General features: G+C 34.4%; 2 protein-coding genes across 2 annotated transcripts; one reads left to right on the top strand and one right to left on the bottom strand.

Moving 5' to 3' along the window:
- Positions 1–1571: 1571 nt before the first annotated feature.
- On the top strand, positions 1572–10976 carry LOC145558361 (ABC transporter G family member 3-like). The gene is made up of 12 exons (XM_081619583.1): positions 1572–1729; positions 2253–2845; positions 2950–3029; positions 4330–4616; positions 5615–5786; positions 6246–6359; positions 6487–6615; positions 7382–7573; positions 8440–8526; positions 8721–8993; positions 10114–10221; positions 10691–10976. Exons 2-12 carry the CDS (start codon positions 2368–2370, stop codon positions 10946–10948), a joined length of 2178 nt encoding a protein of 725 aa, XP_081475709.1. The 5' UTR covers positions 1572–1729; positions 2253–2367; the 3' UTR covers positions 10949–10976.
- A 1000-nt stretch (positions 10977–11976) lies between these two features.
- On the bottom strand, positions 11977–18244 carry LOC145558360 (uncharacterized). The gene is made up of 6 exons (XM_081619582.1): positions 17850–18244; positions 17442–17632; positions 16957–17002; positions 15381–15463; positions 15186–15302; positions 11977–12399 (listed from the first exon to the last, which is right to left on the bottom strand). The coding sequence occupies exons 1-6, from the start codon at positions 18049–18051 to the stop codon at positions 12328–12330; spliced, it is 711 nt and encodes a 236-aa protein (XP_081475708.1). The 5' UTR covers positions 18052–18244; the 3' UTR covers positions 11977–12327.
- Positions 18245–21072: the final 2828 nt, after the last annotated feature.

Raw genomic sequence — 21072 nt, 5'->3', positions numbered from 1 at the left:
GAAATGGGCAGATTTTTTATGGCTCGGCTCGACTCGCGCGTTGATCAAGTTTAATATCTTTATATGAAGTATTAATCTGGTAAATATGGAAAAATACCAATCAATTAAATTGATAAACAAAATTTGTTTATCAAATGGCAAATTTGTTAAATATGGGTCCTACTATTGTTGATTTATTTAAAAAAAAAAATGTCATGATGAATTGACACATATGTTATTTTATTTACCATTTTGCCATTTAATAAACAAATTTTGTTTATCAAATTGATTAACTGAGACTACCTAAGTAAATATTGCAAATCATCTAGTCAATTTTTTTCCTAGTCTGTAGCCTAAATTATATGAGTATAGCCTTAATGTAAGCTATTGTATCATGTACGATTGAAGTATATTATTAAGAGACATCAATGATATAAGACACGAATTATTCTCTTTCACCAATTTGTTTATTTGTGTGCTCTATTTTATTTATACAGTATAATTTGTTTTAAGGAAAGTAATTTACATGTAAGTTGGGAGATAGGAAGACTAATCTATAAAATTAATGGTCTCCTCATATCACCAATTGATTTTAGGATGGAATTATGTGGGGCTTTATATGTGGTCATACATACTCTCCTTCTTGTGGAATTGCATAGGCTAAATGGCCAATTGAAAGTTATCATGATATTAAAGCCAACTATCTTGCCCATTATTAACATTCAATGAAGGTAACAATCAATGAAGGAGGACTCAATGCTTTACAAAGTGCAAGATAGAAAGGATTTGAAGATTTGTATGTAGCACGTAGCCAATTAAAATTGTGATTGTCATAGAGACCACTTGACCTCATGTTAGAAGTCTAAAGATGGTCAATGAGAAAATTTGTGATATGTCTAGATTGTAATATCTAAAATTGTTCATATGTGAGGGTTAGTGATGGGTAACTCACATGTGATTTTATATAAGATTAGTGGACTACACCTATCACCAATTGATTTTAGGATGGAACCTTGCTAGCCTTTATTTATGGTCATTCTCTCTTTTGATGTAAGCTCGTGGTTAGCTGATTTAGTTAAGTTTATCATTTCTACTACAAACCACCCACATTACAATATAATTTGAGCCGTACCCTTGACTCACATCATTTCATCAAATAATACAACTTAACAAAAAATGTTTAAACATGGAACGAGTCGTACCCTTCAAACCAAAACCTACAATTAGAGCCTCGACTTTACTATACCCTTACATAATCCGAGTATCTCTTTTCAAATTAAAGACCCTTTGAATCCCAAAAAGGATTATGCTATTATAGATTGTTTAAGCCTTAAGCTAGAATGAAGAACCGACATTAGGCGCCTTGCTTCCGCAAATATTGCCCGTAATAATGCCTCGTGTCTTTCTCTTCCAACAAGCCTTCAAGTAAAATTTTGAATGAAATGATGAGAAAAACAACGATTATATTCCATTTTTTCACGAAAAAGAAACCCACTAACCAAAGAAAGAAGAATTATATTATACACATAAAAAAAAAAAAAAAAAAAAACAAGCAAAAAAGACCAAAAAAGCATACTTCTTTCATTACAAACAACAATTAGCTGTAAAATTAAAGCAAGTCAAGAATTTTTTTGTCCTTCTGCAGTTACTCTCTGTCTCTCACTCCCTTTCCATTTTTAGCCTTGCACTTCTCACTTTCATACCTTCTTCACTCTTTTTTAGTTTACTTATCAGATCCATCTTCAACAAGGTTAGTTTTTTTAAGCCATTTCTCATGTAAATGCATCTGTTTTTTGAATTAATAGTTTATAATCTTTATTGATATTTCATTATTGCATGTTATTTGGGCAGTTTTTAAAACCCATTTTGTAATTTGTTGGGTTTTTGGTGTATTTCAGCTAGTGGGTTATTTGGGTGTCTCAAATTCAAGTTTATTATCTTTTTTAATATAGTTCTTCTAAAATAGTATGATTGTGTAATTAATGTGTGTTTCAGCTTCTGGGTATTTATTGTATTGTTCTTATGGCTAATTGGGTATCTCAAATTCAAATTAATTATCTTTTTAGTATAGTTCTGCTAGTATACTATGTATGTGTATTATAATGGGTTTTGGGTGTATAGTGTATTTCAGCTTTTGGGTGTTTCTTATTTTGCTGATATGGTTAAGTGGATGCTCAAATTCAAATTAGGCAATAGTGAAGATTACAAGCTTTTTTCTAAGGGTTCGCATGTTTTTCTGTTTTCCTCCTGTAATACTGGCTCCTTTGATACAGGTTGGCTCCTGATTCTTACATTTAGTTGTATTGAAGAATATTGGATGAATTTGTTTGAGAAGAGTGTAGTGGTTTGTTTGAAGGATTAGAGAGTAGTGAATAATTTAAGTTGAAAATGGAAGAAATTCAATCCCAATCAGATAATTATAGGTCTTCATCTTCCTCAGCTAGTAGTCCTGCTACCAGTAGGGTGCCTTCGAGTAATTTCTTCTACTTGAGGAAACCTGGTTCGCTTAGGCAACCTATCTCCTTTGAGGATTCTCCGGACTGGGGGGATGATACGGATATTGATGTAAGGGTGGATGAGGGGGTTGACTCAATTAATGCCGCCACCACTCCTGGTTCGCCAACTTTGTCAAAACTCAATAGTGGTTCATTGCCTTCCCCTTATGCTCATGACGGTGTATCTGTTACGAGAAAGGTGGCAGGAGCTTCGGTTGTTTGGAAAGATTTAACTGTAATGATTAGGAGTAAACGAAAGTACTCTGACAAAGTCATAAAGAGTTCTACTGGCTATGCATTACCAGGAACAATGACAGTTATCATGGGTCCTGCCAAGTCTGGGAAGTCAACCCTACTAAGGGCTCTTTCAGGTTTGAATATTTAGTTTCTTATTACTAGAATTGAGCACGTTGTAATAGTTTTAGAGTTTAGTGCTAATGTAATGTTTCTGTTTTTTTTTTTTTTTATCTTTCAGGGAGACTGCCTCATTCAGCTAGAATGTATGGTGATATATTTGTCAATGGAATGAAATGTGACTTACCTTATGGGTCCTACGTGAGTTCCGAATCATGATATAGTATAAACTAATTGTGTAAAATATTTGGTTGTTGCTTTCATAAATTCCTTTTTTGTGTGCTCATGTTGGTTATAATTATATGACATGCTTACAGTGTTTCTGCATTTTTCTATTTGTACTTGCCTAAATTGTTTTACTCATGCTAATTTAGGCTGCTCTCATATTCTAGCACAATAAATTATATATAACTGTGATCTTATGGCAAATCATTATGCAATGATTTATCTCTGTACAGAATTAATGCACCCATAGAAGCAAAGAAGGACATCATTAATATAAGGATGTCCTGTGTACATTGGCTCCCTCACTACTGGTCTTGGCCAGTTTGTATCTGCTGATAATTCTAAAGAACACATGGGATTCTTGATAGAAATAGAAGACTTATAATATGAACCTTTTTATTTGGCACATATTGATGTTTTTGTGAAGAGCTTAAACCTTTCAGTGTTTCTTTCTTTGTCTTGTTATTAGATGATGTCGTTCTTAATCTGGGGAACATTTGACTTGGGATTTGTATGAGGCATCCTAGTTCTGTGACTTTTAACATGCTACAAATATGAAGGATGAAGCTTAATGATGTGAATGTTTGCTTCTAGCCTTCTACTTGATTAGATTTATTTTGACTTTCAGATCTATTGATGTTTCTTACATTTTGATGTCAATTCAACATTTAAAGGTGTGTGACCTTCTGTCTTCACTCTATAGAGTCGTTAGTTTCATAAGTAGAAGTAGTTGGTGCCACAAATTGATTTGCCACGTTGTTGTTGCTTATATAGCCCCTTCCATGGATTGTTTGTGGCTTTTTGCAAGACTTAAAATGTAATACTGCTCCTGATTATAAGGGAAAAAAAAGTGAATTCGGATTAATTGTCTGGAAGAAAATATTAAAGAGTAATGAGCTTCTTCCATGAAATCTTTGGTGCCGAAAGTCTGTTTCCCATGCATTAAGGGAAATTTTTTTTAGGACCCACATAGCTCCTTGTAAGTTTTGTGGCTTTGTGCTAGAACAGAAATCGACCACGGGAACGAAAAAACTGTAAAATAAGAATGACTTCCGGGAAGAAATACAATTCTCTCAGTAGAGGGCATAAAAATTCTTCTTAGTAGTCCTTCCTCTCATTCAGTAGACTGAGGATTTCTTTTTAACCTTTTAAAGTATTAGGTTGGTGGTTTGGTTTTTTCAGTTGCTGTTCTAGGATCTTAAGTTGCTATGTCTACTCATTGTGATGTCCTGCATTGCATTAAAGTATTGATCTGCCTTTTAATTTCCATATGCAGGGATATGTAGAAAGGGAAACCACACTGATTGGATCCTTAACTGTTAGAGAGTTCCTTTATTATTCAGCACTGCTTCAGCTTCCTGGGTTCATTTGTCAGAAAAAGAATGTAGTAGAAGATGCAATCATTTCCATGTCTTTGGGTGATTATGAAAACAAACTAATAGGTGGGCACTGTTACATGAAAGGTCTTCGTAGTGGTGAGAGAAGGCGAATTAGCATTGCCAGGGAGCTTGTGATGAGACCACATCTCCTTTTTATAGACGAGCCTCTCTATCATCTAGACAGGTGCTGCTGATGTACATTAGATTTCTTTATTCTTTTCCCCTCCTTAACTCTTTAATACTTGTTCGTTACTGGATCAAACCAACTGAAATGCTCTGTAATGATCTTTTCCAATAAAATACTTTCATATACAGACAAATGACTCCCTTAAGTGCTAAAGTTTTAGGACTTTTCAACACATGTTATCTTCCGTAAGATTTTTCTTTCCGGTCATGGAGTGCTGCTATCTATAGATCTGTTGTTCTAGAATAGGTGATAAACAGGTGTCTGAGTTTTATAAATATGTTGATGCAGCAATGGCTGATTTCAAGAGATCTGTTGTTTAACTCTAATATGGCATCCATTTAACACACATATTCATGCAGCTAAATGAATCCTTTGCCCTTAAAGTATATTTATGCAATAAGGCTGGGAAGTGTTTTTGTACTATACATGAATATATCAGTGTCTCAATAACTCGTGAGCTTTTACCATTAGTATCAGATAATACGATGATATTTGCATTAACAAATGGATTTTGATGTCAGTTTTTTTTTTTTTTCTTTCTTTTTTTTTCATGCATCTGAAGAAGCACGTGCATGTTATTGAGGCTAAAATTTTCATAGGAATTTTTTGTTATTGATACTCCATTGTTGATGATATTGAGTCATAGATGGATTTTAAAAGTATTGTGTCCTTGGGAAGCTATGTTAATTAAATTCGGGGATGTGGCTTGAAATGGTTTTATTTGTTTATTTAAACTTTTAATCTGTCAACTAAAATGGTGCTTGAATTTGGAAACATTAAAGGGTCTCCTGATATCAATAATATCCCATTAACACAATGCTTGAGGTTTATTGCCTAGTGGGTTGTTGTGGCTTGCCATGCCATTTCTTTTCATTTAGACCCATAAACAATTTTCTGCCGCCTCATGTGGAAGTGTTGTGTTGGAAATTGCTATGGTTAACACTAATTTAATGTATCGCTTGATTGCCAGAAGTTAATGAATTCTTGTCTTTCAGTGTTTCTGCACTTCTTATGATGGTTACATTGAAGAAACTTGCAACCACTGGGTGCACCCTTATATTCACATTAAACCAGAGCAGTACAGAAGTCTTTGGCCTCTTTGATCGAATCTGCCTACTCTCAAATGGAAATACCCTATTTTTTGGGGAAACACTGTCTTGTTTGCAGGTAAATTTCATAAAATGTTGAAAACTTGAAAGTGTGACTTTTTCTATGTCTTCCCCTTTATGAAGCTCATTTCTTTATCTGAAATTCCCAAATCAGTCTTCTACAGCCTTCAAAAATCTCAAATTTGATTAATTATTGTCAAATGGTTTGTTTATGTTATCATTTCCCTTCTGGGTACTCTTTGCTTTGCATTGTACAAGCAGTCTAATCTGCACTCCCAAACTTTAGAATAGTAAATTTATTGTTAGTATTTTGTGTTGAAAAGTGGACACAAGCACTCTAATTCTTCTTTCTATTTACAACATTTCTGGGATCAATTATAACTTTTTTTTTCCGTAGGAAATCTCTATTTTTTTATTCCAGTAGCAACTAACTCTTAAAAGAACAATTTTTTTTTGAAACCAACTCTTAAATGAACATTTTCCTGTGTAACTAAATAGTTTTTCTTTGTTGGTGAAGCACTTCTCCAATGCTGGATTTCCGTGCCCTATCATGCAAAGTCCTTCTGATCATTTTTTGCGAGCCATCAATACAGACTTTGACCGGATTATTGCAATGTGTAAAAACTTACAGGTATAGTATTACATGTAGTTTACTTATCTTTGGATCATCATGATTCATTTGATTGCCATCTATGCTATTGTAGCTATCTTACTCATGTGTGAGCTAAAGTCATAAAGATGTTATTAAACTTGATCAGGATGACCATGGTGACTTGTCATCAGTGAATATGGACACTGCTGTAGCTATTCGTACCCTTGAAGCAACTTACAAGTCGTCCGCAGATGCGGCTGCTGTTGAGGCAATGATTATAAAGCTCACTGAAAAGGTTTGTTGCTGCTATATGTTAGTTTATCTTGATTTATCTTCTCTTTCTTTTCCTTTCCTTGTTTGGTCGCTTTCTTTTAACTTTTGATATACAACATACTTGTAAAGTATTTATTTGTGAGCTGAACCACTGGCATGTATTTTGCCCTTTTGTTTGTCATATAGTCATATGTCATTCACTCTCCATCCTAAAAATCAATCTCAATTTTCAAGAAGGGCCAACTTTTAGGTAAGAGGAAGTATAACTTCATCTACCTCCATAAACAAGAACCAAAAAAAAAAAAACCAAAAAAAAAAACCAAAAAAAAAAAACAAAAAAGAAGGAAAACTTAAAATTTTACAACACTTTTTTAGGAGTTTCATATGTATATACACTAATACACTGACACAGTCGTAAACCGTTGCCTCATTTGTGGCATACATATTTTACAGTGATAATTTTAATTATGTTCCTAAACCAAAACAGATACTATCACATTTCATGTAATTTTCTCATTGTTTAGTGTGACTATTCATGAGCGCTAAACGAAAATTTGTTATGAGCTGTTCCCTTGAAGAACTGTGACTCTACAGTTATACAAAGTAGAAAACAAAATGAATTTTATGTCAATTCTTTTTAAATGCAAGTATAGTAATTTTGTCTTCCATCCAGTTTAAATTTCGGTTGGAGATAGTTGTATTCTTGTGTACTCTATTAAGATCTGAAGGGTAACTTCATTTGAGCTGCTAGCATCACTATTCAGCCTTTTGTGAACTTTTCTCTTCAGGAAGGTCCTCTTCTCAAAAGCAAAGGAAGGGCAGGCTGGGCTACCCGGATTGCTGTTTTGACCTGGAGATCATTACTAATCATGTCCAGAGAATGGAAATATTACTGGCTTCGCTTGGTTCTCAATATGCTTTTGGCTCTCTGTATTGGTACTGTGTTTTCAGGCTTGGGGCATTCTTTGTCTTCTGTTGTGGTAAGTTGCTACAAATTTCTAAATTCTGGTGTTGCTGTGCTTTACATTTGTTGCCATATTGCTTTTTTTTTTTTTTTTTTTGGGGGGGGGGGGGGGGGGGGGGGTTGATATTGGTTCTAAATGTGCACTTTTTCATGATAATATGAGCTAATTCCCAATCCCCACCCCTGCCATAACTTTAGTAGGCGTTTCTGATCCATTTTGTTTCTCTTGTATTCATAACCTTTATAACCCTGGAATTTTGAATCACAGATAACATTCAACACTAATGTATTACTGCTGAGAATTTTTGTCACCACCCCACCCCCGATGTCCTAGTTGTTGATTGTTAGATTTGTAACAACTGAGGCACAAATGATGCAGCGGCAAAGCGATGATTTCAGTCAACAACTTTAGTCCATTTGCAAATTTGGTGTTTAAGGAAAGATCATTAAAAATAATTATTCAATTGAAGTTTTTCATTTGATTTGTTTTTGAAGCACCAGATACAATGGAGACATGATGCAACCAAATGAGTGGATATTGGGGTTTTGAATCTTCTCTGACTTGATGTTGTATCGTGATTGGCAACCATATTCATTCGTTTTTTCTGCATTATTCTCTTTGGTTGGGAACCTTTTGCAAAATCCATTTGATTTTAACCTTTGTTATGGGGTTTTGGTGTTGCTTAAAATAAAAAAATAAAAAAAAATCTAAAGCTATTAAATGCTCATATAGCACAAGCTTGTTTTTGTATTAGTTTGGTCCTTCTGAACTGTTTGTACACATGCTCTCATTCCTAGGCTTAAAGTTGTTTTTTCTTGAAAGATTTTTTCCCCCTTAAACTTTTCTTCATTTACCATTGCTTTCCTTGTTTTGATCTACAGGCTAGAGTTGCCGCTATATTTGTATTTGTATCATTTACATCTCTTCTAAGCATTGCTGGGATGCGAGCACACATGAAAGAAATAAAGGTTAGGACTCCCACCTTTTGTAAGGATTAAGATTCAAAATTTATCAATCTTTCAGCTTTCTAACTCACCATCCAATCGTTCTTTTTAATCTTTCCAGTCATGCCATATTCTTCTTAGTCTTCAGGGTGAAAGTATTCTGGTTTGAAGTTCCATCCTTTGGTTATAATTTTAATCCAAGTGTGTTTGCTGTGCAGACATATAGCTGTGAAGAATCAAATAAGCATTCTGGAGCTTTTGTTTTCCTTATTGGACAACTCTTATCTAGCATACCTTTCCTGTTCCTGATTTCTATTTCATCAAGTCTTGCTTTCTATTTCTTGATTGGATTACGTGATGAATTCAGCTTGTTAATGTACTTCGTATTGAATTACTTTATGTGCCTTCTGGTCAATGAGGGATTACTGCTAACTGTTGCGGCCTTCCAGCTAGATGTTTTCTGGAGCATTTTGACACTAGTGCTTGTACATGTGAGTCTTTGCTGATCCCTTTTGTGATGAATTGCCTGTGTACTGCCCATAACATCTGAACTTTTCTCCACTGCAGTTGCTTATTGGTTTCTCATCTATTTATTCATGCTATATCTCAAGTTTTCCAGGAGTAACTATGGGCAGGGTGCGCTTTGATAGTTGCCCTTGTGGTGGATAGTTTATTCACTACTGTTGTGTGTGATTTTTTTAAATCAATTTTTCATGGTAGTCTAGACAAACTAACCCCCTTGTAATTAGCTTTCTCTATAGCAAGCTTCTTGAATACAACTTGCGTAATCCAAGCGATTAGATCTTACATTTAAACATGAACACATGCCTATGACAGTCACCAGTAGAAGTATTCCAAACATGGAATGACAAATTTTTAGAAAAAATTCTGCTGGCATGGTGGTTCAAGTGTTGTATAGTCTATATTTTTTTGCTCATGAATTTATAGTATGATCTGGAAACATATTACAATACATTTCATATGATAATACTTTAACAAACTGACCTAAGGGAGGGGCATAATAGGTAGTCAAATAGAAGTCATGCTGGATATTGTTTAGTAGTATATATACTTTGGAGAGCTCCAACCTCTTGAATGCTGGTTAGGGAGAGGACAAGCCTCTCGAAAGCTTGTACTACTATTCTTATTTTTCAGATTTTAATGCAAGGTTTATCTTCTTCTTCCTTTGGAAGTCAGTTTACATTTTCCAGTTCTTAAGCTTTATTAGTCAAAATCATTATTCATCTTTAGAATCATTCATGTTATGCTGGATCGTAACATACATGTATAGAATTTTTTTACAGCCACTATAGCTCAAGGTAAACATACAAATAACAGATGTCCCTGCTTAAATAACATTCTACTTTTACCCCCTTTTCCTCTGTACTTCTGAGTACTTCTCCTTGGGCCCAAACCCACTTTTTTCCCTCAAGTTTTGGAACTGAGGGTGTATTATAGGGTTCGTGAAGTAAATTACTGCATGAGACTTGGTTTAAATTATGATTGAATCTGTGATAAGAATTTTTGAGCTATAAGCCAACAATTGCTCTATTGTGGTTTGATCAGTAGCTCAAGTCATATGCTTACCGAATGAGTACTTTCTGCATTCAGATCATGATGATGCTCTCAGCTGGGTACTTCAGGATCCGTAGTGATTTGCCTGTATCAATATGGACTTACCCTTTGTCCTACATTGCCTTTCACACGTACTCCATTCAGGCAAGTACAAGTTTCTTCTCTCCTTTGTGTTTTTCAAATGTGAGCTAACAGATTTGGCTTGCTTACTATATGTGGTTGGTAAGATGTATTGATTATCCTGACTTTCTTGGGTTTAATTATCTTTATAATTATACGGACTACTATTTTTTTGTTGATCTGTACATGTCAGTTTATCCAGTGTGGATGCAGGAGGAAAATATATAATTGGGAAAAACAAGATTAAAAAATTGTACTGGGGGCAGTTGGCTAAATTCATTTGAAAGAAAGCTCAAATTTCCGAAAATGTATGAGATGAATGTTAAAATATATTTGATTTTAGTGGGGGCAGTCGACCCTATGAGCCTCAATATGGCTCTGCCTCAAAGTGTGTCTGTGATGATTCCTTTGATTCTTATGGTAGTTTCTTGGAAATAGAATTCTTAGTTTAATTACACAGCAGAATGACCCTGTTATATACTTCTTATTCCAGGGACTTTTGGAAAATGAATACGTTGGCACAAATTTTGCGGTAGGAGAAGTCAGGGCTATATCAGGATATCAGGCGGTTAGCAGTGCGTATAATATCTCCTCCAACATCAACGCTAAATGGAATAATTTGTTGGTGCTTTTTTTAATGGCTGTTGGTTACCGCTTCATGATGTTCATTTTGCTTAGTATTCGGGTAGGGACAGGATTAATTAGGAGCAAAGTTTGCCGTTGTAATCTTAAAACAATGAGAAATGAATGAATGAATGAAAGAAATATTTATTTGATTCCATCTGTTTCTTTACCCCTCTATTGCAAATGGTGGATCACCTGAATTTGAAGGTTTAATGAGATTTTATCCATTACAGTTAGCCATTTGTTTGGGACCTGAGTTGTTTACTCTTGACAGATCTCCATTTTTTGGTTCGTGCTCGTGAACTCATATTTTCAGCTGTAGGTGCATGTAGGTTTCGTTTGTTACGACTGAAAACATATTACGGCAAAGTAGTTTTCCGTTATTGTTTTCCTTAAGAAAAATTATAGAGGTACAGGAAATCAAGAGTGAAAGGGGGAGATATGGATGGGAGGAGAGGAAAGGGGATGTTAAGAATAGAAAGGAAAATGTGGTATTCCTTTCATTATTGAGGAAAATATTTTCTACACTTCAGAAATTATCTTCGACCTTTGAGAAAATTATTTCCATCCTTCATAAACCAAACATTAGAAAATGGGAAACTTATTTCCTAAAAGGCTAAAGTTGTTTCCGTCTATACAAACGGGGCCATAGTGTTAAGAATGACCCTACCCTAGACTATGAGCCTGTTCACTTCAGCTTAATTTCACTTCAACTTAGCTCTAATCAGTTTAGTTTAGCTCTTAATTTTCTTCTCATAAACTATTCATTTCACCTCTATTTAGTTCAGTTCAGTTTCAATCAGTTCAATTCAGTAAATGTAAACAAGCCCTATAACGATCCTAGAATCTATATATTACAAAGAACGGTGAATAATGATTTACTTTGTACAGAGTACAAGAGAGATTAAGTATAGAGAGTAGGAAATTGTGGATCAGGTTTCCAAATAAATTTTTTGAGGTTATGGGTGCTCTTTTATAATATCTTCTTGTTTTAATCTGGTCTTATAACTGTTTATCAATGAGCATGCGCTGCATCGATTGAATTGCAAGCTTGCCAATCACGATTGAAGTCCTACCTACTAGATGCACCACAATGCAAACAATCAAGCAGGCTACAATCACATGATTAAAGGCGCATTGCACTAGGCCAGGCAGTTCCAGGTAATAGAATGCGAATTTCATCTCTAAATCAACAACAATTTATCATGCTCACCTACATTGTCTCTTGAATGCCAAAGCAAAATTACTGTTATAGCGTATCATTAGAATAAATACAACATAACAGGGCTTTTACTCCAGAGTTCTGACACTTTCAACAATATACACGTGTACGAGATTTAACTCTTAATTTGTTATTAATAATTTCTACTAAAACTATACTCCATGTGATTTCCCGACATCTTTATGTTCTTCCTCCATTGTCTAGAAGAAGTTATCAGACATTAGAAAAAGATCGTATTCCACTGGGTAGGAGTTGGATGAACGAGAGTATTATGACTTCCAAAGTTAAATTTGACCAGTTCCAAGAGGTTGCCTTGAGGTATCCCCTGAAGCCCATGCTTGATAGTCCTTAACAAGCTGTACAAACCATAAAAGGTAAGTGATCAGTCTAACTTTTACAACTAATACAGGAAAGCCAAACATCGGAACTAATTATATGGTGGGATACGGATTCAAGGAAGTGCAAAACCAATTCCCCTAATAAGGATATTTCTTACGTAGTAATTCTAAGAACACTTACTGTTAAATTTTTAAGATATAAAGCATTACTTAGCAAAAAGGGTAACCACCATCAACAAGAGCAAAAACATAAATATTTATGACTAAGACAAGATATGCTCCCGTAGCTCACCAACAAACTTGGAGTCACACAAACCATATGAGAGCTAGAAAATACAAACTACTGATTATGTGCTGAGATTAAGGATAAAATTTACCAATCTCTGAACAAAATTGTGGAAAAGAAAATCTTCCACTAGCTATGGGGTGTTTTTGTAATGTTTTTATCTAAAGGCTTGTTTTGTTGGGGTGATCGGGGACCTTTTTGGGAAGACTTTTTCCATGCGGGCCATACTTGCTAAGCTTGTTGGTGTTTTTGCTCTCTCTCCCATTTCAATCAATGAATTTTTTTTTAATCAAAGACTTGCATTTTGATGAATGTTTCTTTTTTTTGAAAACGCATTTTGATAAATGTTTACGAAGAACATTTGGTGAGATCGTTCCACCTTAATTCCTTTAATAATTCTTGTGGTTGTTAGTTCTCGGATACTTGAGGGAAGTTAAATGGTTTAATGTTGATTACAAATTCTATTTGATATTAGTGGTTGATCATTGACTATGTTGTCGTGATCTTATTTTTAAATTGAGGATTAATTGACGTTACATGATTCATGCACTACAACTTCCATAATTCTTTGCTTTTAAAGTTTAGTTGCTTGCTTGCATTTGCTTGATACATCTTTAATATATAAAGAAAATATGAATGGGAAAAAAATTGAAAATGCTAAACTTTCCTTTTAAGCAAAACCTTGTAAATATTGTTATGTTTCATATTTGCATTTAACATAGAAAGATATATGTTTGAATACCTTTCTTCCTAAGAATTAAGAGTTAGCACGCTCTTGGAATGTCGTTGGTCGACTTTAAGATATGTCTATGCAAAGGTAATTTGTGTCCCGAACTCGTAAGGGCCCATTGTCCTAAATTTACGGGTCTGTGGCAAGATGAAGCCCTAGGGATAGTAATTGATCCTAATGTGAGTTTTAATTGTTCAAACCCCTAATGGTAGTAATTTGTTTTACTTTCACCCTTAGTTTTAGTGAATTTATTCCGTCATAAAGGTTTGTGTTGCAAATTTATTCGGTCATAAAAGAGGAATTGAATGGAAATCAAGATTGAGATTATGAATTCAATCAAAGTAAGTGCACAAGAAAGAAAAAGTTGTCCAAAGTTAACGAGGAAAATTCAAAAAAAAAAAAGAGAAAAAGAAGGAAAAAGAAGAAAAAAAAATGAGAAAGTGCGTGGAAAAAGGAAAAGTATCAAAAGTATCTTTCGGCAAATAAGAGGGAGTTTTTGTTGTTTTTGTTATTATTGTTTGAAAGTTGGTAGAAAGTTTGATGCTGAATTTGAGGGTTGATCACCCTTTGCTTCACAGTTAGGCTATGCTAAATTTTTCTACACCTTTTTCTCCTTAGCCTACGTTTCAACCCAATAAAGTCCTTTAGTCCTTAGATTGGTTGAGAAAATAGTCGGTGCAGGGAACTAGATTTCAAGCATATGGAGTAAGCATGTCTCGGTAAGATGTTGGGTTCTTCTTACTCCTAATTTCCTATCTTTGTTCCAGCTCTTTCATGGAGTCAAGAGAAGTTACATTGAAGGGCAAAATTGAATCTAGATGAGAAAACGTGGTTAGATTGTTTGGAATGTGGGAGTGGTGGAGCTTGTTTGAGTTCTCTACACTTAGCATAGTTTATCCTTCAATCAACCTTTAGCATTTGATAACGTACTTACTCTTATTGCTTAGAAAAATTGTCATACATCTATGCTTACCTCTTAGATTAGTTCAAAAATGTTTTATGTTATGTTTGTTTGCTTCCTTTTTCTTCACCACTTCTTGTATTTGGTTGTCTTACTCAAGAGTTGTGCGTTAAACTCTTTGGAAACCTCGTGAGTGTATACTTTCCCTCCATAGCAATGTATGGGTTTACAAGGCTTGTTTTTGTTAAAAACAACCACAATTCTTACGAAAGTGAGGTTAGTGTATATTCTTGCATCTAGTCTTTGTTCTATGTTTTATTTTGCTTGCTCGGGGACGAGCAAAAAAGTATGTTGGGGGTATTTGATAAGTGGTCTTTCTTTCTTGTGATATTATCCCCATTCTTGGTGCTTCTAGCTTATTCTCTTAAGTTTGTTTCTTTTTAGTTGCTTTCTATAGAATTAAATGATACTTGGTGTTTTATACTCAAATTTCCCATTAATCTTGCATCTTCCTTCATATGCTCACTAGTCTGATGCAAGTCCTTGTTGTAGGATGCCTTGGAGAGCTCATGCCGTGGTCTCTATAATCATCGTGCATAATATGAAACGTAAAGAAAAATTTAAGCAACGGATGGAGTGACATTTATTACTCCTAGACTGACTTTCTACTCCGTATAAAGTATCTTTTTTTTTTAAAACAAAGCATTGTTATTGATTGATTGGCATAAAATCCTAGATCTACCATTGGGCAGACTTATTCCAAACAAGGAAATAGATAATAATTAACTAATATTGAAATATGGGAAAGTGAGATGGAAGGAGCACATTTGAAATGACTCTTTACATAGAATACCAATGGAAGCACATTCAGCATTAACTTTACAAACCTGTGCCATAAATCGAGGAAGCATAATCACAAGTATTTGTTCAAGTACTCGTGCTCCATTTGATTCAATCATCTGTACTGGAATTGCTCGAAATGGAAAAGGTACATCAATGCTCACCTAAAATCCAGGAGAAAATGAGTGCAAATCCTAGACCGTTGGGTAAGAATTGTAACATAATCTCAAAAGGCATATTACCTCAATGACTGCATCAGAAGTGAGCTGCTGTATTTCTGAGTTGCTTTGCTCCACACCACAAGATATACGATTCACCATGGAAGCTGCATTCCCATACCAAACCAATGTCAACGCATTCCTGAAATAGCATGACACAAGGACTCAAAACTAGCATATAATGATTAAAACATGCCAAAGACAGTTTAAAAACTGTTCTCCACTTATTCCGGGAATGTTTTGTCACCTTTATATACAAGGCAGTTCCATAACCAGTTTAAGTGTCCAACTTATAATTTCACAGCCCCAAAAAATACCTTCATATACAAGAAAATTCCAAGGGAAACAAGGAAAGTTAAATTTGTACCCCTTCCATATATTTCTTTTATTCCTCCAGATTTATCCAGTACATTAAACACTTGCATCTTTCCTACATTCATAACCAGATAATGTGTTCACCTATAGAAGCAGAGTAGTAGTGGCAACATCTCATGTTTACATTTCTGGAGCCAATAAATTCATTATCAGACTATTAGATAGACCTTACCAACTTAAACGTACCATTTGGCCTTCAGTCCTTTTACTAATTTCTTCACGAATAAGTTTTGTCAACCATGCAAATGCAAATGTTACAAGATAGAGGTAGCATAGTCAGCACTGATGAAAAAGTTATAAAAAATACTCATGTGTTATCTTAATGCTCGCATACGAGGGATCTCAAATTATTTTTAAGGCTTTACTCGCCTAAGATTTAATCTACATGGGAGAAGGATAACTTGACTTTAACCAATTTTGATCTAGAATTATAAATATACAATTAAAACTAAGGCTAATAACACACCTAAGAAATATAATAACCAAAAATAAGACTTAAAACTTATCCAATAAGATTCACTGAACATAGATGTACACTGAACTACTGATCCAAAATTACTTCAATCCTAGTTCAACTATAATCATTCTTAAAAGACCACAAAGCTTAGCCATCCAAATTATCCCGAAAAAAACAAATGAAACAAAACGCTATATTGGGGTGTTTTGCTAGGTTGAATAATTGTGTAACCATTCTAAACACCTTCCTAAGCAATCTAAACACCCAATTGGTACCTTAGTGGCTAAGTGAAGCTTAGTTATTAGGATTGAATTCTTGCAATTTATTATGCATCAACTAATTTCGATTCCATATACCAATAAATAAATAAATCAATTGCATTGTGTGAGACTGAGTTCTCCAAAAAAGGATAGTACTACATCAAACCTAGAGGAGCGCTTTAGCCCTTCCAATAATAGTGGTCAAAATCTTTATAGGTTAACAAAAATCAATTAAAAAAAGCACAGCTAAGGTATATGCCTAGGCAGACCAGATCAATACCCAGAGGGCTCAGTCAATATTTCATACCAACAGTAAAAATCTTAGAAAATTCAATTCAACAGGGAACCCTTGGAGTAGAGATCAGGTATACACATAACAAACGAAACTTAATGGTCACAGAAACAAATATTCAAGCATTTCAAAGCAATTCATATACAAGAGGAAGATGGCTTAGAGCTGTAAATGAAAACTAATGCTACAGGAAATTTTGTAACAGAACATTTTTACCCTCAAATTTGTCGTTCTGCGCAACCACGATCGGTGATCCCTCCAACTGTCATGAAGAATATCACACGATAAGGAAAACCCCCATGTCCACCAGTGTCAAAAGGCCAAACTACAGACACATGAGCTTTGTATATAAACAAAGTAGCTCTAAATAAACACATAATTCATTAATAAACAAATGACTAAATGTCATAATAAATTTTACAAAATTCTGAAAGAATGCAACTAATGAGTTATGCATAGGATACACTTTAAGCTTATTAACATAATGAGAAATTAAATGACAGTTTATTCAAGTTGTAAGTGACAGCCCCTCTATTCTTTGAAAATGTCTATTATAAGGTTGACAATCTAGTCAACTTCACACTAACAAAGACAATCAATCAAGGCAATTGAACCATATATAGCCTCATTCACACAACCAATGCTTACAAAAAAGTGGACAATGCTAACAATAGAACAAAAGGGCAAAGAAGAAGTCAGACCTTGCAGGATAAGAGCTTAATACAACATCCATTAGGCTCTTCTTCGACACGAACAAGCAAAACCGGGCAAACCTCGAAAGAAAAGAATTTAAACCTGTAGACATAGCACCTAAATGTACTATCATCTATTCTCTCTATCCTTTCTGCATCCAACACTGAGTATTGACTTGCCGGCAAGCTCATATACTCCACTACTCCACCACAAACAATCATATAAGTAAATAAATTAATAAAATCATTGAAGATATCATAAACAAACATGATTATCAAATTCCTAATTACAGTAAGATATAGATGAAAACAGGCAAACGATCAACAACCCAAAATAAGAAATACCCAAGAATAGAAATCAATAATGCAAGCATTTAAATTAAAGGAAATAGAGTAATATTATAAAGAGAATATTACAAAGAGGGCGTTGAAGCTGGTGAACAGGAACAGTCTCCTTGCGGCGGGCGATAATTCGAGCTTTAGGGGCTAATTCAGAAGAAATCCGAAGTGGGTATTTATGGAATTGAATGGGAAAGGAAGGATTGAAGAGAGAAGTTTGAGAATAAGGAGGGTTTTTCAGCAACAATGGAGATGAATGGTGGTGGTTCATGGCAGCCATTGTTTCTCTGTTTGGTGGGTTTCACCTTACAGAGAGATTTTTTCTGTTTCAAATCAAATGACAGGTGCTTATCTTCTTAGGAATTTCAATTCCTAGGATAAGAGAGAGCAAAGAGCAAGACTTCCCGAGGTTGGCTAGTGCTACAAGCTAGGAAGTGCACGCAATACGATGATTGATATCTGCCTCTAGTCTGGTTCAATTAACATCCTAAACTTTGACTACTAACCAGAACACCGCATTGATTAGGGTGTAGCGTTTGTTATTATTGCCCTTTAATAACCAGAAATGTCTCAATTTGATTGCCCAAAATACCTATTAACAGTACACGTTGCACTCAAATCAATAGTTGATGGTGTGTCAGCTACTACTTAAAGTTCCACCTTGTTTGTTTTCTATTTTCTTCCCTTTTTCCTCGGCTTTGGTGGCCAAATAGACTTCGATAGCAGGAATAAAAGTTTGGTTTTCTTAAGAGCTTGCAAGTGTCATAAGACCCTTCCAAATCAATTCAAACTTGCATATGCCCTGCTACAATCCTCGGACAAATTCATACAAAGCAATTTCATCCGATAGCCCATGAATCTGAATTTTCCCCATGTTAAATCTATGAACATATGATCAAAATCCATCTTCTGCTTTCTAGATTTTGTCTATCTGCATGCTAGTCTTCTTGGCTGGATGTTCTTGGAAAATTTTCCCGCAAACAACAAGCTAAATGTTAGGAAATAGTTTATGCATTCTGTTGGTAGAATGCAAAACCAATCTTGTGCAACACCTTTCAAGGTTGATGGGAAGCATTTTCATCACGTAGAATCATCTACGCCTTGAAGGTAAAATAGATTTTGACAGTCTTTTATTTTCTCCACTAGGTTGCTTGTTTATTTCATCAAAAGGTTTTGACTAAGACACTCTTCATCTTAGGCGGCGAAGGGGCATTAAGATCTTAAGGGAAAATGGAGGTGGATTGTCCCCTAAAGTTAGGAGTCACAGATGGTAGTCAATCGGCTGAGGTTGTGTCACCTAACCCCTTAGATGATCAATAATATTGTGATTGCTATAAATTTTTCATGAATTAAAAGAGTAGCATCACCACTGCTTTATCAAAACAAACGACAAAAAGTATGAGTGAATATTGTACATAATTTAAGAGATTAGAAGCTTTAATCGAAACCATCAGATGTAGTTATTGTTTTAAGGGCCTGTTCTCATTTACTGAAATGAGTTGAACTGAACTGAACTGATTGAAGTTGAACTTGAACTGCCTGAACTGAACCGAACTGAATTGATTGGAGCTGAACTGAACTGAAATGATTGGAGCTGAACTAAACTGAACTGAATTATTATTATTATTATTATTACTACTATTACTATTACTATTATCAACTGATAATGTTGTTGTTGTTGATGTTATTATTATTATTATTATTATTATTATTATTATTAGTAGTAGTAGTAGTAGTAGTAGTAGTAGAAGCACTTATTGGAGCTGAACCGAACTGAAAATAAGCTGAAGAGAACAGGCCCTAAGAGTTGTCTTTTCATGGTCATGATGAAAAACTAAGTTCATTGATTAGAGGCTTTCTTAAGTTATTGGCTTTTCTTTGAATTTAAACCATGATCTTGAGCATTCCAAAGCCAGGCCATAGTCAACTTAGTTCTCCAAGTGTCCAAAAAAGATAAAATTAATGCCGGTACAAAAGAACAACTTAAGCATACTGGAAGAATTTGAATTGATGGTTTTTTTTTTTAATTTTTTTTTCTATTCTTACTGGTGAATCTGCTTATGTTTCCGATAAGGAACAAATGGCACTTTGTTTGAGATTTGTTAATAAAAGGGGGGAAGTGTGTTAGTGTTTTCTCGATATTGTGTATGTTTCTCATACTAGTTATTTGACTTTTAAACCTACTATTGAGTCATTACTCATGTAATACTCTTTGATTTTTTCTCAAGTTTGAGGGCAGGGTTATGACGGGGCAAGTAATATGCAAGGTTCAAACAATATAATGGCCTTAAAAATTTAATCTTGAATGAATGTTCTCAAGCATACTTTGTCCATTGCTTTGCTCATCAACTTTAATTGCCACAAGTTGATCTTGCTAAGAAAAACTCATATTATGGTTGGATTTTTGTTGATGTACTTGCATCTCTCTTGAAATTTGTGGGAAATTCACTAAGAGGAAAGAGTTTATTCTAGAAAAATAGTGTTAATGGGTTGTAGAAGCATTATCCATGAGTGAAATTTATTATTGAATCAAGAACTTTTTTAAATCAAGAACGTGGCTTATGTAGGCCATTGGGGATCTCACTTTAATTTAAAACTATTTTGAATGTGCTTGATTTATATCATACAATACTTTTGTCACTTGATGTCATTTGATTCACTTGATATATATCCTACAATACTTTTAATTTGTCAATTGGGTATCCGATGCAATTGATTCAAATAAAGCACAATTTATTACACACTTGTTGATAGATATCATTTGTTTTTGTTTTTGTGACACACTTGATGGTTGCTATATTTGGAATTATAAATGAGTTGAATGTGGCATTGCTAAAACATGATCAAGAAATTGTACATGTAATGGTGATGGTTGATCTAACCAAGACTAAATTTTTAAAAGACGCATGAAAAGTGAAGAACGGGATTATCATATGGAGAAAGTCGCTTCTTGTATGGTTGAATATGCATTTAGGTTCCACACATGGAAAGATGATATATTATTCCTGGGAGAAAAATGTTTAGAGGTAAGGCCGACAAGTGACAAATTTTCATCATTTTCGAGTTGAAATTTTTCTTAGTGTCATTGACCTCCAATCACAAGAACTTGAAACGATATACTGAGGTGAGTAAGGATCTACTTATGTGTATGTCTTGCTTTAATCTTGCTAATTAGTTTTCTTCATTTGAAAAGAAAATTAGTTCAACTTGCACAATTTTATCCTGATGAGTTTCAAGCTTCGAGTTAATATTTTTGAGCATTCATTGAAAATTTCACCGTTGATGTTCGAAATGATGAGAG

Source organism: Chenopodium album, chromosome 9 (assembly GCF_948465745.1).
Source record: "Chenopodium album chromosome 9, dcCheAlbu1.1, whole genome shotgun sequence".
Classification (NCBI taxonomy): Eukaryota; Viridiplantae; Streptophyta; class Magnoliopsida; order Caryophyllales; family Amaranthaceae; genus Chenopodium; species Chenopodium album.
Note: the sequence above shows the minus strand (reverse complement) of the source record. Positions and strands in the feature narration are given on the sequence as shown.